This window comes from Caretta caretta, chromosome 7, assembly GCF_965140235.1.
Source record: "Caretta caretta isolate rCarCar2 chromosome 7, rCarCar1.hap1, whole genome shotgun sequence".
NCBI classification, from domain to species: domain Eukaryota; kingdom Metazoa; phylum Chordata; order Testudines; family Cheloniidae; genus Caretta; species Caretta caretta.
Genome location: NC_134212.1, coordinates 33723548 through 33745683, shown reverse-complemented (window position 1 = coordinate 33745683; position 22136 = coordinate 33723548). Strand labels below are relative to the sequence as shown.

Genomic DNA, 22136 nt, shown 5'->3' with positions numbered 1-22136 from the left:
ATTTTATTTTGCTTGGTAATTCACTTTGTTCTGTCTGTTACTACTTGGAACCACTTAAATCCTACTTTCTATATTTAATAAAATCACTTTTTACTTATTAATTAACCCAGAGTATGTGTTAATACCTGGGGTGGGGGGGGCAAACTGCTGTGCATGTCTCTCTATCAGTGTTATAGAGGGCAAACAATTTATGAGTTTACCCTATATAAGCTTTATACAGGGTAAAATGGATTTATTTAGGGTTTGGACCCCACTGGGAGTTGGTTAAAGACAGGAACATTTCCTAAGCTGCTTTCAGTTATGCTTGCCGTTTGTGGGACGTGGTTCAGACCTGGGTCTGTGTTTGTGGCCAGCAAGTGTGTCTGGCACAGCCAGGCAGGGTTCTGGAGTCCTAAGCTGGCAGGGAAAGCAGGGGCAAAAGTAGTCTTGGCACATCAAGTGGCAGCTCCCAAGGGGTTTCTGTGATCCAATCTGTCACACACACATTCATACCTGAAGCCACAGCTCCCTCTGGTAGTTGGGTCAGTGTTATCCCCATTTTGCAGACAGGGAAAGTGAGGTAGAGAGGGAAGGCACATTAGAACTCAGCACCAATTGATTCTGAAGCCCATGCTCCTGCGAACATGGCCTTGTGGGTGCCATCCAGTTTGGCCCTTCCCTTTTGCTCAAACCAAGTTTGATTTCTGGAGAGGTTCTTCCCTCACCAACCTGCCACAGATTCTCACTTCTGGCTCCGCATTCTGATACAGCTGTAAAGCCTTCCTCTCTTTCACCTAGGAACATGCTGGCATCTGCTCCTTCCTTGGGACTCCACAGGCAAAAACTCAGCTGGCTGCCAAAGTCTGTCATGAGATCGTCCGTCCTCTCCTGCAAGCCACCCAGTGGCTCTCGCTCCAGAGCCCCACCTGCATTGTTCTCCATGGCTGCTGTCTTCCTCCTCTTAGTTTCACTCATTTCTCCCCACAAGTCAGCTCTGTCCAGCAGAGAGGCTGTAAACATAAAATGAACATGATGCTCTCACGATAACTGTCTTATACTGTTCTATCGCTGGGAAATGCTGCAGAGCTAGTTCCCAGTGTCTCATACCATGCTGTAGGCGAATGGGACCTCTTTGCCAAGTTTGGCAAAGGCCACATGTAATCCTAGGGAGCTCGTGAATCTGGTAGACACAGACTGAGCAGGGCCAGCAGCTGGAAGTCTGAATACATTCACATTAGGAATAAGTTTAGCCAGGAGGGAGATTCCCTATCGGGGCAGCTCCCCATGGTTGGGATTGTCCATCCCTTAACAGCTTCACATCCAGACCGGATGTCTCCCTGAATTATCTGGTCTAGCTCCACCACAGGATTGATGCTGAATGCTGGAATCACTGGGTGAGGTTCTCTGGCCTGTTTGATACAGGCCAGGGGGTCATGCCCGATGGTCAGAATGGTCCCTGGCCTTGAAATCTATGGATGAATGGTGGGCAAAATCCACTGTGAGCATGTGTAAATGCAGATAAGAGCAGGCCATTCAATCAACTCCAGTGCTTGTGGTAAGGGAAATAGAAACTGCACAGGAAAATGATCTCGGAGCCATCGTGGGGCTGCTCAGTGGGGAAGGGAGGACGAGGGGGTTAGAGAAAGGAATAAGATATTAAAGGGTGTTAAGAGTAGAGACAGCCCATCCCAGGGAGCAGGGCAGAGGACTCTTGGGCTCTATTCCCAGCTTTGCCACTGGCCTGCGGCATGACCTTGGGCAAGTCCCTTCCTTCTTGGTGCCTTTGTTTCCCCTCCCACTCTGTGTCTATTCTGATTGTTTCTCACTGTGGGTCTATGCAGTGCTCAGTCTAATGTGAGTCTGATCTCAGTCGGGGAAGGTCTGTGCAGAGCCTGGCACAATAGGGGCCTTAATTCAGTCATGCAAAGAATAACAGGCAATATGATTGTGGTTGTTCTATGAACTGCTGGCCTGTTTATCTACTTTTCTAGTACCAAGGTGGCTGGATCCAAGCCCCAGTGCGGTCACCGGAAAGATGATTTGTGGGGTGTCTGGGTGGCTATCACCTGGAGGAGCTGTGTGTTTGTGTTGTGACAGGGCAAGGCCAGATGGTTATAGGAAAGTAGTGAGAAACAGGTATGTTAGCCCCAGGCTAAACAAATCCCTGTTACATGGTAACCAAATGGCAGTTGCTCCAGGTTAAGCAAGACACCTGGGGCCAATTAAGATCCTTCCAGAAAGCAGTGGAGACAGCTAGGTAGATCCTTCCAGAAAGCAGTGGAGATAGCTTCCAGAAAGCAGTGGAGAAAATCAGAGGCTGGCTGAAACTAGTTAAAAACCTCCCAGATAGTCAGGTGGGCGTGCATGTCAGGAGTTGTGGGAGGAAGTTGTGCTGTTGAAGAGACTAAGCAGTACACACCATATCAGGCACAAGGAAGGAGGCCCTGAGGTAAGGGTGAAGTGGAACTTGAGGAAGTGGGGACTGCTGTGGGGAAGTAGCCCAGGGAATTGTATGTGTCCTGTTTCTCAAAGGTCAGCTACCATAGCTGATACTATTAGGGTCCCATTTTCTTACCTGGCTCTGAATTGACAGAACTTACGCTGTCAGATACCTCTTCCTGTGATAGCTTCTGGCCAGCTGTTGGTAAGAAACACGCAGCGAGCCAGGCTGGGTTGGCATCTTCAGTGAATAATCAGAGGGCCAAAGGGGGGAGCCCAGAGTAGAGGGTGGACCCGGGCTCCCCCCTTTGCCCCTCTGATTATTCACTGAGACTGGGAGACAACAGAAACTGTGAAAGGGAGGACAGCTTCTCCTCACCTCCCTCGCTGGGTTATGATGAAAATGGCTCAGTAGGCTGTGACCCTTGCCTCTAGAGAGACAAGGGCTATGTGGAGGGTCACAGTGAGCCTCTGAGGCTAGCAAAATCTGCCAGGAAACGCGGGACCCACAGAGACAAGGACAGAACTTTGTCACAGTGTGCAGAGAGAATGTATGTCCTCTGTACATTTTCTTACCTGGCTCTGAATTGAGAGAACTGATGCTGTCAGATGCCTCTTCCTGTGATAGCTTCTGGCCAGCTGTTGGTAAGTCACACGCAGCAAGCCAGGCTGGGTTGGCATCTTCAGGTACCTGCTGTTGAAAGTTACCCTCATTAAGTTTGATGAGCAGGGGACAGCTCTGCCAACCTGGTTACACTGGAAAACTGGGTAGGGGAGGCTGAACTGATGCAAAAGTGCAGCAAGTCCCCAGCAGCCATGCAGAACTGACTGCACTGCTCCCCACAGCCAAGCACGGTGCTCTCAGCAGCACGCCTGGCAGTACAAGTGCATTTTGGGTAGCTATCCCACAGAGTGGTTGCAGACGTGTATTCTGCTCTGGTCAGTGTGTGCCCAGTGCACCAAAGCCAGAGAACTTTACCTAACAGTACACATGGGGAAGCACTTGCACCCCCTGACCCCTTAGCCTCTCCCCTGGCCATTTAAGGGCTTCACAACACTCTTCCCTAGTTCCTTCTCATCTCCCATGGCTTGAGTCAGAGTGGTTTTCTCCTCAGGCTTTATTCCACAGTGATGTGATTTTTCTTTATATAGTTTTTAGTTGTGGCTAGCTTACCAGTGCCCTTAAGTTTAGTTTATTATTAATAGTTAGATAAGATTTTGCACACTCTTTCCAGGTTTCAGTGGCCAGAAAGGAGGTTCCCCTTCGGAACTGGAGAAAGGGATTCTACTCACGGTACTTCCTGCTCCCCAAGTCCAAGGGAGGGGGTGAGATCTATCTTCAGTCTGCGTCTCCACAAGTACATCAATTACATGAGGTTCCACATGGTCACGCTAACTACTATTCTTTGAATCACGATGACTGGCTTGCCGCTCTCAATCTTCAGGACGCTTACTTCCATGTAGTGATTTTCCCAAGCCACAGTAGATTTCTGAGATTTGTAATGACAGATCAGCATTATCAGTACACCGTGCTTCTCTTTGGCCTGTCCTTAGCTCCCTGGGTATTTACCAAATGCCTGACTACAGTAGAAGCATATCTCAGAAAAGAGGAATGAGAGGGTTACTCGCATTGTGCAGTAATTGAGGCTCTTCGAGATGAGTATCTCTGTGGGTGTTCCACTTCAGGTGTTGGTGCATCCTGGCACTGGTTGATGGGAGATTTTCGGGAGCAGTGCCTGGTCAGGATGTGCATGCGCAGTAGCTGGCTTGCCGTGCCATTAGCGCTTCATCTAGCATGTGCACGGCCTGACCCCTTCAGTTCCTTTCCTACCACAGAGTCTTTAATGCGAACGCCGAATTAGAGGGGAGAAAAGTAGGTAGTGGAACACCCATAGGGGAACACATCTTGAAGAACCTCAGTTACTGCATGAGGTGAGTAACCCTCTCCTTCTTTGAGTACTATCCCTGTGGATGCTCCACTTCAGGTGACTGTAAAGCAGTGCCCTACTGTCGATGGATGGGCTGCGGAGTTGTATGCATAGTTGGTGCTAGCACCGTTCGGCCTAGTATCGCATCTGAGCCTGAGTTTTGCATTATTGCGTAGAGATTAATGAATGTGTGTTTGGATGCCCAAGTGGTGACTCGACATATCTCTGTGAGTGGTAGGTTATTCAAAAAGGCTGTTGAGGTTGATATTGATCTCGTCAAATGGGCTCTGATCCCCACTGGGAGTTCCCTTTTTTGTTGTTGTTAGCATAGGTGGATGCAATTGGAGATCCATTTTGAACGTCTTTGTTTTGATATTGCGGATCCCTTTGATCATTCAGTTGTGGAGATGAACAGTCTCGGTGATTTTCTGAATGGTTTCATTCTATCTCGGTAAAATGCTAATGCGCGTCTAACATCTAGAGAGTGTAGGACTGTCTCTTGTACAGTCCCATGTGGGTTAGGGTAAAATGTAGGTAAGTGATTGGTTGGTTGAGATGAAAGGATGATGATACCTTGGGGAAAAATTTTGGGTGTGGTTGTAGTGTCACTTTGTCTTTGACGAATACGGTAGATGGAGGGTGGGCCATGAGAGCCCCTAGTCCACTTACTCTTTGTGCAGAAGTAATTGTGACCAGGAATGCTACCTTCATTGAGAGGTGTAGTAGAGAACAAGTCATGAATGGATCCAATGGTGCTTTGGTAAGGCCTCTAAGGACCAGGTTTAGATCCCATGCTGATGTGGGGTTGAGTATTTCTGGGTTATACCTGTGAGGAAATGCTTTGTGATCGGGTGTGTGAATATTGAGACACCATCGATCTTATGGTGGAAAGCAGCTATGGCTGGCAGGTGTACTTTAACCGTACTTATGGAAAGTCCTGATTGTTTCAGTTCTAATATGTTCTCCAAGATCAAATGAAGTGGTGCTGTAAGTGCAGTTATGCATCTGTTTCTGCACCACATGGAGAACCTCTTCCATTTCTGTAGGTATGTTGCACAAGTGGATGTCTTTCTGTTGTTTAGTAATACCTGTTTAACCTGTTCTAAGCAGGCTAATTCTTCGTGTTGGAGCCCTGGAGGAGCCATGCCTTCAGGTGAAGTTTCTCCAGGTCCAGATGGAGGACTTGACCTTCGTCTTGTGAGAGAAGATCCCGTCACCGTGGGAGAGTGTATGGTGCGCAGATCGCCATGCATCTCAGGTATGGGAACCATGTCTGGGCCATGTCGGGGCTATAAGTATGACCTTGGCTTCGTTGTTTCATATCTTGTGTATTACCCTGGAGATTAACCGTGTCAGTGGGAATGCTACAGGAGAGGTGTGTTTCATCTGACGAGGAAGCCATCCCTTAGGAATTGTGTTCCCAGTCCTGCTCGTGAGCAAAACTTTGGGCATTTGTTGTTTCATGTGAATAGGTCGATGTGTGGGAACCCTTACATGTGGAATATGTGTTGTGTTATGTTGTCATTCAGTTCCTATTCATGTTCTTGAGGAAACTGTCTGCTTAATGTGTCCACCGTCATGTTCTGCTGACCCAGGAGGTATGATGCTGTAATGGTGATGTTGTGTTTTATGCAACAGTTCCATAGTTTTATGGCTTCTGTGCATAGGGAGCGAGATCGTGCTGCGCCCTGTCGGTTTATGTAGAACATACATACAATGTTGTCCATCATGACTCTTATTGTTTTGTTCTGAAATGGCTGCATACATTGCGAACTGTGCATAATTCAAGCAGGTTGATGTGTAAATGTGTCACTGCGGATTCTCTTGGATTGTATGTTGGTTTCGGTGGGTGCCCCAGCAAATCGGTGAGCATCCGTTGTGATCAGTATGGAAGGTGGATCCTGCTGGAATGGGGTCCCTGAGCATACGTTTCCTGGATTTGTCCACCATTGTAAGAAGTGTTGGACTTTTGGTATTAGTGTTAGGCTTTTGTTCAGGCTGCAAAAGGAAGAGCAGATACTCCCAAAACTGGTGGTTAACACTGAAGTTAAACTCACCAACCAGTCACAAACTGTGCTTCTGATCCCCCACACTGGTTATCAAGAAGCTGAAAAAAGAAATCACACAGCCCCCTTTATTGCATTCCAGTTCTCTGGCTCCCAATCAGCACACAGGTCCAGTACAGTGAGAAGTTATTTAAAAACTCTACTCACTATGCAAAATGTTCTTCTAACCACAAAGGGTCAGCCATGTTACCAGGTCAATATTAGTTTGGATCTTACCCAAAATACCACGCTGCCAGCCAATCCTTTAGTGTCTAAAACTAAAGGTTTATTATAAAGAAAAAAGAAAGAACAAGAAGAGCGATTTTAAATGGTAAAGCAATCACATATATACAGAGACTTCAAAGTGCATATATCAGGTTCTCAGCAGTATTGGTGAATTTGCTGGCTTGAAAGTCCCTCTGGAACACATCCACAGCTTGGATGGGATCATTCAGTCCTTTGTTCAGAGCTTAAATTTGTAGAGAAATTACTCCAGAGGTGGGAAGCAGGATTGAAGACAAGATGGAGATGATGCAGTTGTCTTTTATATCCTTTGCCATGTGTTTGGTACTTCCTTTGTCCCATACACAAACTCATAGCACACGGCATCGAAAAACCTTGGAGTCCTCTGTCCATACGCATGCCCCTACAAGTCCTGCTGACTCATAAGGTGTAGCCCCTGGCTTCTTTCAGTGGGTTGTTTCTAAGCTGATGACCCTTGATGGGCCATCAAACAGGCTAGGCACTGCTGATGTCAATCTGTCTGGGGGTGTCACCCAGAAACACAGCACAAGTTTTGAAATACAGATATACCATTAAAAAGATGCATCCAATGAAGTGAGCTGTAGCTCACGAAAGCTTATGCTGTAATAAATGTGTTAGTCTCTAAGGTGCCAAAAGTACTCCTTTTCTTTTTACGGATACAGACTAACACGGCTGCTACTCTGAAACCTGTCAGATATACCATTGTGACATTCTATACCTTGGGGGAGCATAGTGTAACCCCCATATTCCTCATTTTCATATAATCATGATCTTACATATAAAGTATGCCTTGTAAGGTATCAGGGGAAAGGTTATGATCTGCTGAAAGACATTTATCTATCCATATATGTGTATCATTAATGCATATTAAGTTATGAGAATTGTGTTATATGGTGGTCACTAAAGCATGCTGTAAGTTGGGGACTCAGCCAGATATTAGCTCCCCAGATGCAACAGCAAGGAAAGTAACCAACACCTGGGAGGAGTGCCAAACAACCCATCAACAGCCATTGCCCAGCAAGGGAGCTACAAAGCAATGACTCTCCTGCATGAGGCCACACAAGGGGAATTGCTCAACCTTTGCTTGAGGAGACTCAGCAATGCCCTCCAGACATGCCTAGACTTGTGCTCTCCAAGCACATGGACTGAGAGTATAAAACAGACAGAGTGGACACATACTGAGCCTTTCTCCTGCCCCCACCTATGCTGCAAGCCAAGACACTGAGGAGAAGAAGACAAGACTCCAACACAGGAGATTGGCCCAGGTTTAAGGAACAAACCTGTATATTAAGGACTGCAATATCCAGTGGGGTGAGAAAAACGGCTTAATCTAGTTGCTGCCCAGTCTAATAGGGTTGAGAGTTTAGACTGCATGCTTATCTTTTATTTTATTTTGGTAACCACTCTGACTAGTTATGCTTTGACTTATAATCACTTAAAATCTATCTTTATAGTTAATAAATGTATTTGTTTGTTCTACCTGAAGCAGTGTGTTTGGTTTGAAGCATGTCAGAGGCTCCCCTTGCAACAACAAGCCTGGTACATATAAATTTCTTCGTTAAATTGATGAACTCATATAAGCTTGCGGCGTCCAGCAGGCATAACTGAACACTGCAATATGGCGGTTCCTAGGGTTGTGTCCGGGACCACAGATATTGGCTAGTGTCATTTGCTTGTAAATAGGGAGCAGCTTACATGCCAGAGGCTGTGCGTGAACAACCCAGGAGTGGCGGTTTTCACAGAACAGCAGGGTAAGGCTGGCTCCCAGAGTCAAGGATTGGAGTGACCTAGCAGATCACCGGTCCAGATAACACCAGAGGGGAACGTCACAACCATACACATCTATAACTCAAAATACAAAGATATAAACAAGATTATTATACTTGGCAAATCATAACATTTTCAGATACCTTACATGGCATCTCTAGTCAGATTCCTTGCAATTTTATAATATTGGTATCAATATCATAAAGTGTCTCCCATATTCCATACAGTGTCACAGATGCATTGATGGAACCAGCAGAATCAGTAAGGCAAACACCAGCCACCATCCCTCCAACTTGCAAACATGCAGACAGAAAGTATTACATACCAAATAAAGGCATGGACTTCCTCTTCTCGCACCCCCAGCCCAACTCCTTAGCCCTGGTCTACACTAGGAGTTGAGGTTGAATTTAGCAGCGTTAAATTGATTTAACCCTGCACCCGTCCACATGATGAAGCCCTTTTTTTCGACTTAAAGGACTCTTAAAATCGATTTCCTTACTCCACCCCCGACAAGGGGATTAGCGCTGAAATCGGCCTTGCCGGGTTAATTTTGGGGTACTGTGGATGCAATTAGATGGTATTGGCCTCCAGGAGCTATCCCAGAGTGCTCCATTATGACCGCTCTGGACAGCACTCTCAACTCAGATGCACTGGCCAGGTAGACAGGAAAAGGCCTGCGAACTTTTGAATTTCATTTCCTGTTTGGCCAGCGTGGCAAGCTGCAGGTGACTGCAGAGCTCATCAGCAGAGGTGACCATGCAGAGCTCATCAGCAGAGGTGTCCATGATGGAGTCCCAGAATCGCAAAAGAGCTCCAGCATGGACCAAATGGGAGGTACGGGATCTGACCGCTGTATGGGGAGAGGAATCCATGCTATCAGAACTCCATTCCAGTTTTCGAAATGCCAAAACATTTGTCAAAATCTCCCAAGGCATGAAGGACAGAGGCCATAACAGGGACCCGAGGCAGTGCTGCGTGAAACTTAAGGAACTGAGGCAAGCCTACCAGAAAACCAGAGAGGCGAACGGCCGCTCTGGGTCAGAGCCCCAAACATGCCGCTTCTATGATGAGCTGCATGCCATTTTAGGGGGTTCAGCCACCACTACCCCAGCTGTGTTGTTTGACTCCTTCAATGGAGATGGAGGCAACACGGAAGCAGGTTTTGGGGACGAGGAAGATGACGATGATGATGATGATGAGGTTGTAGATAGCTCACAGCAAGCAAGCGGAGAAACCGGTTTTCCCGACAGCCAGGAACTGTTTCTCACCCTGGACCCGGAGCCAGTACCCCCCGAACCCACCCAAGGCTGCCTCCCGGATCCGCCAGGTGGAGAAGGGACCTCTGGTGAGTGTACCTTTTAAAATAGTATATATGGTTTAAAAGCAAGCGTGTTTCATGATTAATGTGCCCTGGCATTCGTGGCTCTCCTGGATGTATTCCCAAAGCCTTTGCAAAAGGTTTCTGGGGAGGGCAGCCTTATTCCGTCCACCATGGTAGGACACTTTACCACTCCAGGCCAGTAGCACGTAGTCGGAAAGCATTGCAGTGTATGTTTGCTGGCGTTCAAACAACATCGGTTCTTTATCTCTCTGTGTTATCCTCAGGACAGTGATATCATTCATCGTCACCTGGTTGAAATAGGGTGCTTTTCTTAAGGGGACATTCAGAGGTGCCCGTTCCTGCTGGGCTGTTTGCCTGTGGCTGAACAGAAATGTTCCCCACTGTTAGCCACGCAGAGGAGGGAGGGGTTAGCCACGCGGTGGGGGGAGGCAAAATGCGACCTTGTAATGAAAGCACATGTGCTATGTATGTAATGTTAACAGCAAAGTTTACCGTGAAAGAGTGTACCCATTGTTCTATAAAATGTGTCTTTTTAAATACCACTGTCCCTTTTTTTTTTTTCTCCACCAGCTGCATGAGTTTCAAGGATCACAGGATCTTCTCCTTCCCAGAGGCTAGTGAAGATTAGGAGGCGAAAAAAACGCCCTCGTGATGAAATGTTCTCGGAGCTCATGCTGTCCTCCCACACTGACAGAGCACAGACGAATGCGTGGAGGCAGACAATGTCAGAGTGCAGGAAAGCACAAAATGACAGGGAGGAGAGGTGGCGGGCTGAGGAGAGTAAGTGGCGGGCTGAAGAGAGGGCTGAAGCTGAAAGGTGGCGGCAGCGTGAGGAGAGGAGGCAGGATTCAATGCTGAGGCTGCTGGAGGATCAAACTAATATGCTCCAGCATATGGTTGAGCTGCAGGAAAGGCAGCAGGAGCACAGACCGCCACTACAGCCCCTGTGTAACCAACCGCCCTCCTCCCCAAGTTCCATAGCCTCCTCACCCAGATGCTCAAGAACATGGTGGGGGGGCCTCCGGCCACTCCACCCCAGAGGATTGCCCAAGCAACAGAAGGCTGGCATTCAATAAGTTTTAAAGTTTTAAACTTTTAAAGTGCTGTGTGACCTTGTCCTTCCCTCCTCCACCACCCCTCCCGGGCTACCTTGGCAGTTATTCCCCTATTTGTGTGATGAATTAATAAAGAATGCATGAATGTGAAGCAACGATGACTTTATTGCCTCTGCAAGCGGTGATCGAAGGGAGGAGGGGAGGGTGGTTAGCTTAAAGGGAAGTAGAGTGAACCAAGGGGGGGGGGGTTCATCAAGGAGAAACAAACAGAACTTTCACACCATAGCCTGGCCAGTCATGATACTGGTTTTCGAAGCTTCTCTGATGCGCACTGCGCCCTCCTGTGCTCTTCTAACCGCCCTGGTGTCTGGCTGCGCGTAACCAGCAGCCAGGTGATTTGCCTCAACCTCCCACCCCGCCATAAACGTCTCCCCCTTACTCTCACAGATATTGTGGAGCACACAGCGAGCAGTAATAACAGTAGGAATATTGGTTTTGCTGAGGTCTAACCGAGTCAGTAAACTCTGCCAGCGCGCCCTTAAACGTCCAAATGCACATTCTACCACCATTCTGCACTTGCTCAGCCTGTAGTTGAACAGCTCCTGACTACTGTCCAGGCTGCCTGTGTACGGCTTCATGAGCCACGGCATTAAGGGGTAGGCTGGGTCCCCAAGGATAACTATAGGCATTTCAACATCCCCAACAGTTATTTTCTGGTCTGGGAATAAAGTCCCTTCCTGCAGCTTTTGAAACAGACCAAAGTTCCTGAAGATGTGAGCATCATGTACCTTTTCCGGCCATCCCATGTTTATATTGATGAAACATCCCTTCTGATCCACCAGTGCTTGCAGCACTATTGAAAAGTACCCCTTGCGGTTTATGTACTTGCCGGCTTGGTGCTCCGGTGCCAAGATAGGGATATGGGTTCCGTCTATGGTCCCACCACAGTTAGGGAATCCCATTGCAGCAAAGCCATCCACTATGACCTGCACATTTCCCAGGGTCACTACCCTTGATATCAGCAGATCTTTGATTGCGTTGGCTACTTGCATCACAGCAGCCCCCACAGTAGATTTGTCCACTCCAAATTGATTCCTGACTGACGGGTAGCTGTCTGGCGTTGCAAGCTTCCACCTGGCTATTGCCACTCACTTCTCAACTGTGAGGGCTGCTCTCATCTTGGTATTCTTGTGCCTCAGGGCAGGGGAAAGCAAGTCACAAAGTTCCATGAAAGTGCCCTTACACATGCGAAAGTTTCGCCGCCACTGGGAATTGTCCCAGACCTGCAACACTATGTGGTCCCACCAGTCTGTGCTTGTTTCCCGAGCCCAGAATCTGCGTTCCACCGCATGAACCTGCCCCATTAGCACGATGATGCCCACATTGCCAGGGCCCGTGCTTTGAGAGAAGTCTTTGTCCATGTCCTCATCACTCTCGTCACCGTGCTGACGTTGCCTACTCGCCCGGTTTTGCTTTGCCAGGTTCTGGTGCTGCATATACTGCTGGATAATGTGCTCCTAATTGCCACAGTGATCTGAGTGGGCTCCATGCTTGCCGTGGTATGGCGTCTGCACAAGTAACTCAGGAAAAAAGGCGTGAAACGATTGTCTGCCATTGCTTTCACGGAGGGAAGGAGGGAGGGAGGGCCTGACAACATGTACCCAGAACCACCCGCGATAATGTTTTTTGCCCCATCAGGCATTGGGATCTCAACCCAGAATTCCAATGGGCAGCGGAGACTGCGGGAACTGTGGGATAGCTACTCACGGTGCAACATTCCGGAAGTCGACGCTAGCCTCGGTACTGTGGAAGCACTCCGCCGAGCTAATGCACTTCATGCACTTAGAGCATTTTGTGTGGGGACACACAATAGACTATATAAAAACGATTTCTAAAAAACTGACTTCTATAAATTCGACCTAATTTCGTAGTGTAGACATACCCTTAGTGGTGGATGGGGACAACCAATGGGGTAAACAACTACAATCCTGATCCACACTCCAAGACAAGGATTGGAAGAGATTAAATCTATTTGGGTGGAAAGTCTACTCTTTGGCAACTCTGCAATTCCACACGGCCAACTACACAGCGTTACTAGCAACAAAAACCACAATAATTACACTAAACTGAATGAGTTCCTTGATGAAATCTCAGAGGACAAGAAGGAACAATTCCAAGCCATCATTAACGAGGGACAGCTCGTAGCCAGAACAGCACCCAAAGCATCCCTCGATGTCGCAGACACAGCCGCATGCACAATAGCAATAGTAATGTGCAGAGCTTCATGGCTACATTCTTCGGGAATCCTGAGGGAACTTCAAATTAAGGTAGAAGACCTCCCATTTGATAGGGATAAGCTGTTCTCCACCAAGACAGATGAGGTCCTACATTCCATGAAGGACTCATGAGCGACCTACCCATCCCCCTTCCCTGTCCCTCTTCAGGGACCCTTCTCACGAGCACCTTCTACGACAAGAAGTGAATCATCTTCTACAACTAGGTGCCGTGGAACAAGTTCCAACACAACACAAGGGGAAGAGATTTTATTCCTACTATTTCCTGACTCAAAACAAAAACCGTGGATGGAGACCCATATTAGATCTCAGAAAACTTAACAAGTTTGTCCGTATCCACAGATGGTCACATTAAACTCAGTGATCCCAGTGCTGGAAAAGGGGGCCTGGTTCTCGGCCCTCGACCTAAAAGAGGCATACTTTCATATTACCATCCTTCCCGCATGCAGACGGTTCCTACGATTCACAACAGGAAAAGACCACTTCCAGTACAGAGTGCTACCCTTCGGACTTTTGACGGCCCTGAGAGTTTTTACCAAAACCCTAGCAGTAGTAGTGGTGCATTTACGCAGACAGGGAATATTGATCTTCCAGTACCTAGACAACTGCCCACTGAAAGGACCTACTCAAGCAGAAACAATAAATATTCCCCAGAGGAATATCACCCTCTTTCACACCCTTAGGTTACAAATTAAGAAACTGAAATCCATAGGCACTGACTTCCAGATTTCCCAGGTGGTGTTCAACCCCCTGCTCCATCCTAGGCCCCACCCCTTCCCCCAATGCCCCACCCCACCTCTTCCTGCCCCTGCTCCACCCCGTCCCCCAAGGATACCCCATATTCAACTGGTGCCTCCCCATAGTGGGGGGGCACAAGCACAAGGGCAGGTCACGTGTGTGTCCCCCTGCGCCCAGCCCCGGGGCCAGCACACTCTCCCTTCCCCATGTTACCTGGAGGGGCTTTGTCCTCCCACTGCGCCTGCCCTCTCCGCACGTTATGCTGCTCTCCCTGCTCCCCAGGAGTCCAAGAGGGGAGCAGAAGGGAGCTGCTTTTAACGCTGGCCCCTCCCGGTCGCAGTCCTGCCTGGCAGCTGTCTGAGAGCCTAGCTGGGGAGCAGTTGGCTTCCACTCCCTGCCTGGCTTGGCTGCCAGGGATCCCAGCACCCGAACCCTGGCAGGCAGTGGGAGTCACCTCCCCAGCCATGCTCTCTCAGGCAACTGTCGCGCAGGGCTGGAGAACAGCATCTCAGTGGCTGGAAGGGGCTAGTCCTGTCCCTTCCACTCCCTGCATCTGGGCCATGCATTGCCCAGGCCCGCCCCCTGTTCCTCCCACAGCACGCCGCCAAACAGCTGATGGCAGCTGGCGGGAGGCATTGCGGGGGACGCGGACGAGCTGATCGGCGGGACCTGGCGCTGGGGGGAAGAGGGGCCTGCCAGTGGGTGCTCAGTACCCACTATTTTTTTTTTCTGTGGGTGCTCTAGCCCAGGAGCGCCTATGCTGAAATCTACTCTAAAACCAGTACAACAATTGGACTTTATTGGAGAACACCTAGACTCGTAGAGGCCAAAGCATCATCACCAATGACCAGATTCGTGCACTGACCACTCTCATATCAGTGGTCACAAACAGCCCACGAGTATCAGCACACACCTGCCTTCAACTACTGGGACATATGGCGGCCACCACCTTCGTAGGAAAACACTCTCGATTACACATGTGCTGCCTACAGGGATGGCTGCGCTCGGTATACATACCATGAAAGCACAGCCTGAACAAAAGGGCCCAAGCAATATTAATCAGCTTCCTCAATGATGTTTCGATATTGGACATTTGCAGGGCAGCTCCTTGGTCTGCCATACATACTTTTACCAAGCATTATGCTATTAGGGCTGCATCTAGATCAGATGCAAATTTTGGGAAGGCAAGTGCTGCAATTGTTCTTTAAGTAGACTCTGAGCCCTGCCCCTTAACTTGGTTTGTGAGTCCCCTGAGTGAAATACACGTCTGCACCCGCTCAAAGAAGAGTGGTTACCTACCTGGACAGTAACTGTTGTTCTTCGAGATGTGGGTGAAGAGGTGTCTTCCATGCCCCACCCTCTGTCCCCTCTGCATTGGAGTGTTACCATGTAATGTTTGGTGTGAAGGAATAAGGGGGGGTTGGAGCCCTTAAACAGCCTGGGGAGGGCCGAAGGGGCCATAGGACATGAGCACCAACCCATGGTTATGGCTAGGGAAAGTTCTCTGACTTCTGAGTGCTGGGTGCACACGACACCTGAGTGGAGTTCATATCTTGCAGAACAACAGTTACAATGCAAGAGAGTAACTGTTTGTTTTTTTCCCAGCAGCAGGTGATAGCAGAATGAAGATATTTTTCTAATATAAGACTGAAGGGCATTGAAAACCGGCTGAACAAGATCCTGGGGGATAATTTACAGGGGGGTAATCCTACCCTGGGTCCCAGAGAGGGATGGGGTAGATGGGATCTGATGTGGGGTGTCTCCATCTCTGATGGAACAATCCACAGGGAATAGTCTGTAGGGACTCGGGCCACATGGGATTCAGTAGACGCTTTCCATCTCTGCTATCTCTGATGACTAAAAGGTGCTCACATACCATGGTCACGAGCATGGAGTTGGTGGGTGGGTGGATATGTATGGTGACAGGTGACAGACACAGATCAGTATACAGGGCCTCAAAGAGGGAGCCACAGGGTGAAACTGACTTACTTTTGTGATGCTGCATGTGCCACTGGGCATCAGTCGCTTCCGAGTGACATTTTCAAAGGCTGTTTGAATGGCTGCCATTAGCTCTGGGGTATCTGAAACCTGGACACATTAATAGAATACAGTCACCTGGGGAAAGGTGCTTTGGATTCTTGAGACCTCTCCTTTGAAGAGTTCTCATGCCTCCATGGTTTGCAAGAGATCTTAAGCTACGTTTATCCTTACAAGCACTACAATAGCACTTCATCTAATGATGATGTTTTCATCCCTCTGCTGGGGGGGAGCAGAATTCTGGGGGGAGCAATGAAGCCCAAGAGTTGCCTCCAAATCCAGAGAACAGAGCAAACAGCAAACTCTCTGCCACTTGCCATGACATCTCTCCAAGAACCGTGGCATCACAACACTAGTATCACAGCATTTCTTCAAATACTAAAAACTTGCTCACAGGGGACTTAAACAACTTGGAAGACTGTATGACAGTGCCATCTGGTGATCTTCCTGAAAACACCATCCTGGCCACCATGGATGTAGAAGCTCTTTACACCAATATTCCACACAAGCTGTCAAGAACAGTATCCCTGATAAAGCCATGGCACACCTGGTGGCTGAGCTTTGTGACTTTATCCTCACCCACAACCATTTCAGATTTGGGGACAACTTATACCTTCAAGTCAGTGGCACTCCTATGGGTACCCGCATGGCCCCACAGTATGCCAACATTTTTATGGCTGACTTAGAACAACACTTCCTCAGCTCTCGTCCCCTAGCGTCCCTCCTCTACTTGTGCTACATTGATTACATCTTCATCATATGGACCCACAGGAAGGAGGCCCTTGAGGAATTCCACCTGGATTTCAACAATTTCCACCCCACCATCAACCTCAGCCTGAACCAGTCCATACAAGAGATCCACTTCCTGGACACTACAGTGCAAATAAGTGATGGTCACATAAACACCACCCTATACCAGAAACCTACTGGCCGCTATACTTACCTACATGCCTGCAGCTTCCATCCAGGACACATCACACGATCCATTATCTACAGCCAAGCCCTAAGATACAACCAAATTTGCTCCAATCCCTCAGACAGAGACAAACACCTACAAGATTTTTTGGGGGTGGGTGCAAGGGATAGCTCAGTGGTTTGAGCATTGGCCTGCTAAACCCAGGGTTGTGAGTTCAATCCTTGAGGGGGCCATTTGGGATCTGGGGAAAAAAATTGGGGATTGGTTGTGCTTTGAGCAGGTGGTTGGACTAGATGACCTCCTGAGGTCCCTTCCAACCCTGATATTCTATGATTCTAAGATCTTTATCAAGCTCTCTTAAAATTACAGTACCCACCTGAGGAAGTGAGGAAACAGATTGACAGAGCGAGACAGGTACCCAGAAATCACCTACTACAGGATAGGCCCAACAAGGAAAATAACAGAACATCACTGGCCATCACATACAGCCCCCAGCTAAAACTTCTCCAGCACATTATCAACGATCTACAACCTATCTTGGAAAACGATCCCTCACTCTCACAGACCTTGGGAGACAGGCTAGGTCTCGCTTACAGAAAGCTCCCCAACCTGAAGCAAATACTCACCAGCAACTACACACCACACCACAGAAACACTAACCCGGGAACCAATCCCTGTAGCAAACCTTGTTGCCTACTGTCCCCATATCTACTCTAGCAACACCATCAGAAGACCCAACCACATCAGCCACACCATCAGGGGCTCATTCACCTGCATGTCTACTAATGTTATATATGCCATCATGTGCCAGCAATGCCCCTCTGCCATGTACATTGGCCAAACCGGACAGTCCCTACGTAAAAGAATAAATGGACACAAATCGGACATCAGGAATGGTAACATACAAAAGCCAGTAGGAGAACACTTCAATCTTCATGGACATTCCATAACAGATTTTAAAGTAGCTATACTTGAACAAAAAAACTTCAGAAACAGACTTCAAAGAGAAACTGCAGAACTAAAATTCATTTGCAAATTTAACACCATTAAGTTGGGCTTGAATAGGGACTGGGAGTGGCTGGCTCATTTCAAAAGCAGCTTTGCCTCTCCTGGAATTGACTCCTTATCATCAGTTATTGGGAGTGGACTACATCCACCCTGATTGAATTGGCCCTGTCAACACTGATTCTCCACTTGTGAGGTAACTCCCTTCTCTTCATGTGTCGGTATATGATGCTTGCATCCGTAATTTTCACTCCATGCAGCTGAAGAAGTGGAGTTTTACTCATGAAAGCTTATGCCCAAATAAATCTGTTAGTCTTTAAGGTGCCACCGGACTCCTTATTGTTTTTGTGGATACAGACTAACACGGCTACCCCCTGATACTTGAGTGCCATCTGGTGACTCCTCTCATGACATTATTAATATTATAGTAGCCCTGGAAGGCTACCACTTTCATCAGTGTCCAATTCTGTTGGGGGTTGCACAGACCTCAACTGAGATCAGGGTATCATTATGCCAGATGCTGCACAGACCCTGACCAAGCTTGGGGGCCCTGTCTTGCCAGGAGCTGCCCTGAGCCCAAGTGAGACTGGGGCCCCCATTATGTCAGGCCCTGCACATATGCATAGTGAGATAGAGTGCCTCCCCTGAAAAGCTCACAATCTAAATAGACAAAGGGTGGGAGGGGCAACTGAGGCCCCAAGAGGGGAAGGGACTTGCCCAAGATCACCCAGCAGGTCAGTGGCTGAGCCATAAATAGATCACAGTAGCCCTGAGTTCCAGTTGAGTCAGCACAGCTAGTCACTAGACCATGCTGCCTCTTATGGAGAATTATATCCTAAAAAATCCACCACATACAAACCTGCAAACTCTGTAGACATTCCCTTCTGAACTGGCTGTTAGTGCTGCTAGACACCACGCTGGAAATGGCACTTAGGATGACGGGCAGGGACAGCTTCAACCTCCGCTGGTTCTGGGAAGGGCCAAGAACATTTTACTGAACATTTCCATTCCCATCGACACCTGGCCACCCAGGGACAGATCAGAAAACCAAGGCAGATCCTGTGGTGGGGAAGCTTGGGGGGTCAGAATGAGACAGTCCTACTGAAATTGGCTCAGCACATTGTGGGATCAGCCTGACACCTAGGAAAAGCACCATGCATATAGCGGGTTTATGTCCCTTTCAGATGATGTCATCCGCAGCAGTACAGCATCGCCTAGCACAGCCCTGGAGAACTGGGGCTGGGACTAATCCCAAAAGGACAGCACCCCCTACTGAGGGCCTAGCACTGTTCCATTTAGCACAGCATGCCCTAATGCCACACTGGGTTCAGCACAGACTCCAAAGGGAGAGTGCCCCCTGCGGCTCCCCCACCCTTCTCTCTATAGCACAGTGTCTGCAGCAGCTCACTGACTCAGAAGAGGGAACAGTTCCTGCTGAGTCACCCACACCACTTCTTGTGGAACCTGAAGTTTTGTGCAGACATTTCCAACCCAAGTCCTAACCAAATCCCAAGCTGCTGAGCTGGCAAAATCTCCTGAGAGCACAGTTCACAGGAGTCTGGCTGCAGGATATGCGGTGAAAGCCAACTTGACCCAGTAATAAAACAATGAGAACAGAAAAAGCAGGCAAGAGCACAACTCACCCCAGTACAACAGCAGGCTCAGAGAGGATGGAGAGAGGAGCCCGGATAGAAGAGCTAACCCTGTGATCTCAGATTCATGGGTTCAGTGCTGCCTAATACACATACCAGTACAAGCTCCTACCTTCACCCTCTTGCAGTGCTCCTCTAGCATTGCGTCAATGACAACCTGGACTCCGCGCTTCACTGCCTGCTGGCTGCACAGGAGAATCTGGTCCATATAGGATGCAATCATGCGCCGGGCCCCTGAGTCACAACAGTTCGGGGTTCGTTTACATGGGGTTTGGTTTGCTTAGGGAAGAGTCATTTTTAGGCGATGATGATCCAAGGAGTCAAAAAACAGGTCAAAATCCCAAAGGCAAATGAGTTATTATTTATGTTGCAGGGCTGCCCCGAGGATCCAACCAAGACCAGGTCCCCAGTGCTGCACAGATCCTGAGTGAGAGCAGCGCCCTGTCCTTCCAGGTGCTGCACAAACCCCGCAACATCAACAGGGCTCTCTCATGTTCCCTGCAGCATAGTGCCCCCTAGCACTGCACTAGGGTCTGTGCAGCACCCAGCATGCTGGGGACCCCCACCTCCTTCGGAGCCGGTGCAATGTCTGTCATGCCAGGAACCCCCATCTCATCTGGAGCCGATGCAATGCCTGCCATGCCAGGAGCCCCCACCTCGGTGAGGTCTGTGCAGCACCAGGCACGCTGGGACACTGATCTCAGTTGGGGTCTGTGCAGCTCTTGGCACAACAGGGGCCCCGATCTTGGTTGGGGCTCTAGGACCTAATCATATACAACACTGCAGTTTTTGTTTCCAGCCTCTAGGGGAAGACAAGCCCAAGATTTGGGCTGGGATGTTACCCTGGAAAACAGTCAAGCGATTTTATACATACAGAAATCGTAAAATGGCTTATCTTGAAACTGGTCTGAGTAGTGGAGAAAGAGGAAGAGCAACAGGGTCTGCTCCCAGGTATCCGGATCATCTACTTGGCTTCCACCTTCCCAGTGAAGTTTATATCTGACGTCTGGGTTCACTCGATCTGGGGGGCAATGGAACATCAAGCAGCATTTTTATACACAGAGACACAGCCAGTGCTGCCATCTTTAATCAAGCAAACGGCTTCATGATATTGGTGCAGCGCTGCTGCTAGGATGGCGCTCAGCATCCACGACTTCCCACTGCTCAGATCCCACTTAGGCTGCACTGTGGTAATGCCAGTTCTGCTAGGTGCTGTCCAAACGAAACAAAGAGACTGTTCCCTGACTCAAAGAGCTCGCACTCAACAGCCAGGTCTACATCCAGCCTTCTTCCTGCTATAAGCAATGCCAGGGGGTGTTTTGTTTAACTGATCTAGTTATAGTGGGACAGTTCCTAGTGTGGATGCAGTTATTCCAGGATAAAGGTGCCTTATCCTGGTACAGCTTAGGGAATAACTATACTGGCCGAAAGCACATTAATCCCAGGATAATTGTGTCTACACTAGGGGGCTGCACCACCTTAACTACCCAGGCACAGCACAACTTGGGTGAGCAGATAAAGCCTTGATGTTAGATCATAGCCACCGGCAAAACCAAGAGACAGGGAGAGCAAAGAGAAGCAATGAAATGCTTGCAATCTGCACACTCAGCAGCACTCCCAACTCACCAGCTGCACAGCCCCTGGGGAACGTTTTGCAGTGCACAGCAAATGGGGGCTAATAGGGGTGGAAGGATAGCAAGGTGGCTTTGAGGATGTTCGCAGGCAGCTCTCACCATGCATGAAGGGGCAGCATGGGGGAAAGCGCAAAGGTGCATGCTGGGAAATTTTTCAAATGGGCGACAGAGAATGGCATGGTTTGTTCAGTATTTTAGGGTAGAAGCATTCAGGAAAATCTTGCCCTCATTTAGGTACCTAAAAGAACTTTGGGATCCTGCTGCCACAGGGCTTCTCAGTGCCACAAAATGGCATGATGGAGAAAGAAGGGGCTCTAATAATGACCACTGGGTATTACTGCTACTTAATAGCATGATAGTGCTACCTAGAGGCACCATTTACGATCCAGGCCCCATCGTGCTGGTGTTTCAGAGACCTGGACTGAGATTGTGGCCCCTGCCAGGCCAGGCCCCGCACAGACACACAAGAGAGTCCATGCTCCAAAAAGGGGGAGGAGAAACAGAGCCACCAGGAGGAAAGGGACTTGCCCAAGGTTAATATCAGGAGACAGAATAGAAGCCATGAGTCCTGAGTCCCATTCTTGTGCCTGCCTGTCTAGCCCCCCAACTTCACTCCACAGCCCTGTCCCGAGGGTATGTCTACCACAGAAATAGCCCGTCTCGGAGCCCAGGTCAACTGACTTGAGCTTGAGGCAAGGGGACAAAACTAGCAGTGTAGACCAGGGGTTCTCAAACTTCATTGCACTGTGACTCCCTTCTGATAACAAAGTTACTACATGACCCCGGGTGGGGGCGGATCACAAGCCACACCACCCCAAGTGGGGGAAGATGGGACCACAGCCTGAGCCTCGCTGCCCAGGGTGGGGGTGAAGCTCAGGCTTCAGCTTCAGCCAGGGGTTCCAGCAAGTCTAATGCTGGCCCTGGCAACCCCATTAAAATGGAGTCGTGACCCACAGTTTGAGAACCGCTGGTGTAGACAATTGGGCTCGGGTTGGAGTCCAGGCTCTGAGACCCACCCCCACCACCGGGTTTCACAGCCTG

General features: G+C 48.9%; 1 protein-coding gene across 1 annotated transcript in view; it reads right to left on the bottom strand.

Moving 5' to 3' along the window:
• The window catches only part of TOP6BL (TOP6B like initiator of meiotic double strand breaks), a 57799-nt gene that overhangs the window by 1969 nt on the left and 33694 nt on the right, over nt 1–22136 (bottom strand). Inside the window, exons 10-15 of the mRNA XM_048857367.2 lie at nt 20336–20482; nt 19574–19695; nt 18669–18779; nt 15841–15939; nt 2995–3112; nt 709–989 (exon numbers count right to left, since the gene is read on the bottom strand). Of these exons, the coding sequence (XP_048713324.2) occupies nt 709–989; nt 2995–3112; nt 15841–15939; nt 18669–18779; nt 19574–19695; nt 20336–20482 (878 nt within the window). The remainder of the gene's footprint in view (nt 1–708; nt 990–2994; nt 3113–15840; nt 15940–18668; nt 18780–19573; nt 19696–20335; nt 20483–22136) is intronic.